Source organism: Sciurus carolinensis, chromosome 7 (assembly GCF_902686445.1).
Source record: "Sciurus carolinensis chromosome 7, mSciCar1.2, whole genome shotgun sequence".
NCBI lineage: Eukaryota > Metazoa > Chordata > Mammalia > Rodentia > Sciuridae > Sciurus > Sciurus carolinensis.
The window spans coordinates 127,370,239-127,372,576 of NC_062219.1; the positions used below are offsets into that span (position 1 = coordinate 127,370,239).

The 2,338-nt window shown below is 36.0% G+C and overlaps 1 protein-coding gene across 1 annotated transcript; it reads left to right on the forward strand.

The window, feature by feature from the left end:
- On the forward strand, positions 1 to 939 carry LOC124989149 (olfactory receptor 2G3-like). Its single transcript, XM_047559134.1, has one exon. It carries the CDS (start codon positions 1 to 3, stop codon positions 937 to 939), a length of 939 nt encoding a protein of 312 aa, XP_047415090.1.
- The last annotated feature ends 1,399 nt before the right edge of the window (positions 940 to 2,338 follow it).

Consider the following 2,338-nt stretch of genomic DNA (forward strand, 5'->3'; position numbering starts at 1 on the left):
ATGGGTCTAATCAATGAAAGCCACCCTGAAGAGTTCTTCCTAATAGGCTTTACTGATCATCCTTGGCTAGAACTTCCTCTATTTGTTATTATTTTCATAATATACTCCATGGCTATGGTGGGAAACATTGTAATCATCCTGGTGTCCACGTTAGATCCCAGTCTCCAAAGTCCCATGTATTTCTTCCTCACCAACCTCTCCTTCCTGGACATCTGTTTAACCACAAGCATTGTGCCTCAGATGCTGTTTAACCTGGGAAGCACTAAGAAGACCATTAGCTATGTGGGGTGTGCAGTTCAGGTTTATTTATCCAGCACAGTGGGAGCCACAGAATGTCTTCTTCTGGCTCTCATGTCTTTTGACCGCTATGTGGCCATCTGCAGACCTCTACACTACACCCTCATCATGAATCAACGCATCTGTATCCTATTAGTGTCCTTTATGTGGATAAGTGGAATCACCTTTGGTGTCTTTGAGGTTACTCTCACATTGCAGTTGCCACTGTGTGGCAACAATAAACTAGATCACTTTTTCTGTGAGATTCCAGTTCTGATAAAGACTGCCTGTGGGGAAAAAGAGGCTAATGAGCTCACACTGTCTGTGGTGTGCATTTTTATAGTAGCCATTCCTCTGTGTTTAATTCTTGCCTCCTATGCTAGTATTGGACATGCCATACTTAAGATCAAATCTTCTGAAGGAAGGAAAAAGGCCTTCAGGACCTGTTCCTCTCATCTCATTGTAGTTTTCTTATTTTATGGCCCAATCATTAGCATGTACCTTCAGCCCCCCTCTTCCATCTCAAGGGACCAGCCCAAGTTCATGGCTCTCTTCTATGCAGTAGTGATTCCTACACTCAACCCCTTCATCTACACCCTGAGGAATAAGGATGTAAAAGGGTCATTAAGTAAGCTGGTGAGGAGCATTTTCAGTTTCAAGTGATGCTGGGAAACACCAAAAAAAATTATTTTAAAATTAGAATTGGTGTATATGGGTTTCCTTAATAACTCATTCTTATAATGTAATAGCATGCTCTATCTTCTTTTTACAAACAGGTAATATTTATAAATTTTTTTGTAATCATGTTAAGAAAAAGTGAAAGTCAGTTAATATGCACTTGCATGGGCACTCTAATCATGGAAACATTAAAATAATTGTATTTGGGATATATTGAAATAGTGACTTTGTTAGTAATTCAAAATAGCAGAATAAATTATAATGCAAACTGATTATACCGTGATAACAATAGCATGGACATCATTCATCAATGGGCTTCCTATCAGTTCACCTGAGAAACATTTCATCATGCTCTGTGAGATATGCCAATGTGTGTGTGCACAACCTGGCTAGACTCCTCATTCTTCATGAAACACTGTCAGCTTTAAAATGATGATGAGTCTCAGTTTTTTTCACCTCAGTTAATGTTAATGCTCTTGCTTCTGTGGAACTGAAGCTCTCCGAAGACTTAATCTATATTAAATATTCTTCAGACTGATTCTTGGTGAGTAGAATCAATCATGATTGAAGAGAGAACCCAAATTATCTTGGGCTGTTTTAGTTCCTTTTCCACAATATTTTTTCAACCTTGTATTTGACCTCACATGATCTCTGTTAGAGAAAACTCTAGGAATATACTGTTATATGAGAACAAATTAAAGACTTTGAGTAAATTTGGGGTTACTATAAGAAAAACCAAAGGGTTATTTAGAATTTTCTGGCACGTCTTCTTACCAGATCTAAAATAAATTGGAAGAAAAATCAGATTGCATTATGAACAGAGTCCACTTGAACTCAGATGCAATTAAAAAAAAAGAAACGGATCAGATAATGCTGGATTAGTTCTTAAGAGCATTGGATTCTTGAAAAAAGTTTTAGTAAATTTGAAATTTGTCACATTTCCGAAAGGTCCTTGTCAGAAAAAGTTTTTTAATGTTGTGCAAGCACACAAACACTTAGGGAAATAAGTATCCTTTGATGTTAAATAATATCTTTAAACACTTTCATAAGGTTTTATTTATCTGCCTTATACATATAGTAAAATACATTACTTTTAGGAAAATAATACTAAAATATTTTTGTCAAACACATGGCTAGAGGTATTGGAAACAGTTGTTCCAACTTTTTTCTTAAGTTGTTCTCTATTAGAGGGAAATGGTGATTACTATCTTCTAATCATGTAGAAGTTACTCATTACAGAAGTATGAATGTCATTGTTAAAAAGCCAGGACCTTCTAAAATTATATACAAATACCTGAAGATAAAGAATACTGACAGGAGTGGTGGAGAAAAATCACAGCGATGATTTATTTGGACTCAACTGCTTCATGTCTCAAAAATACAT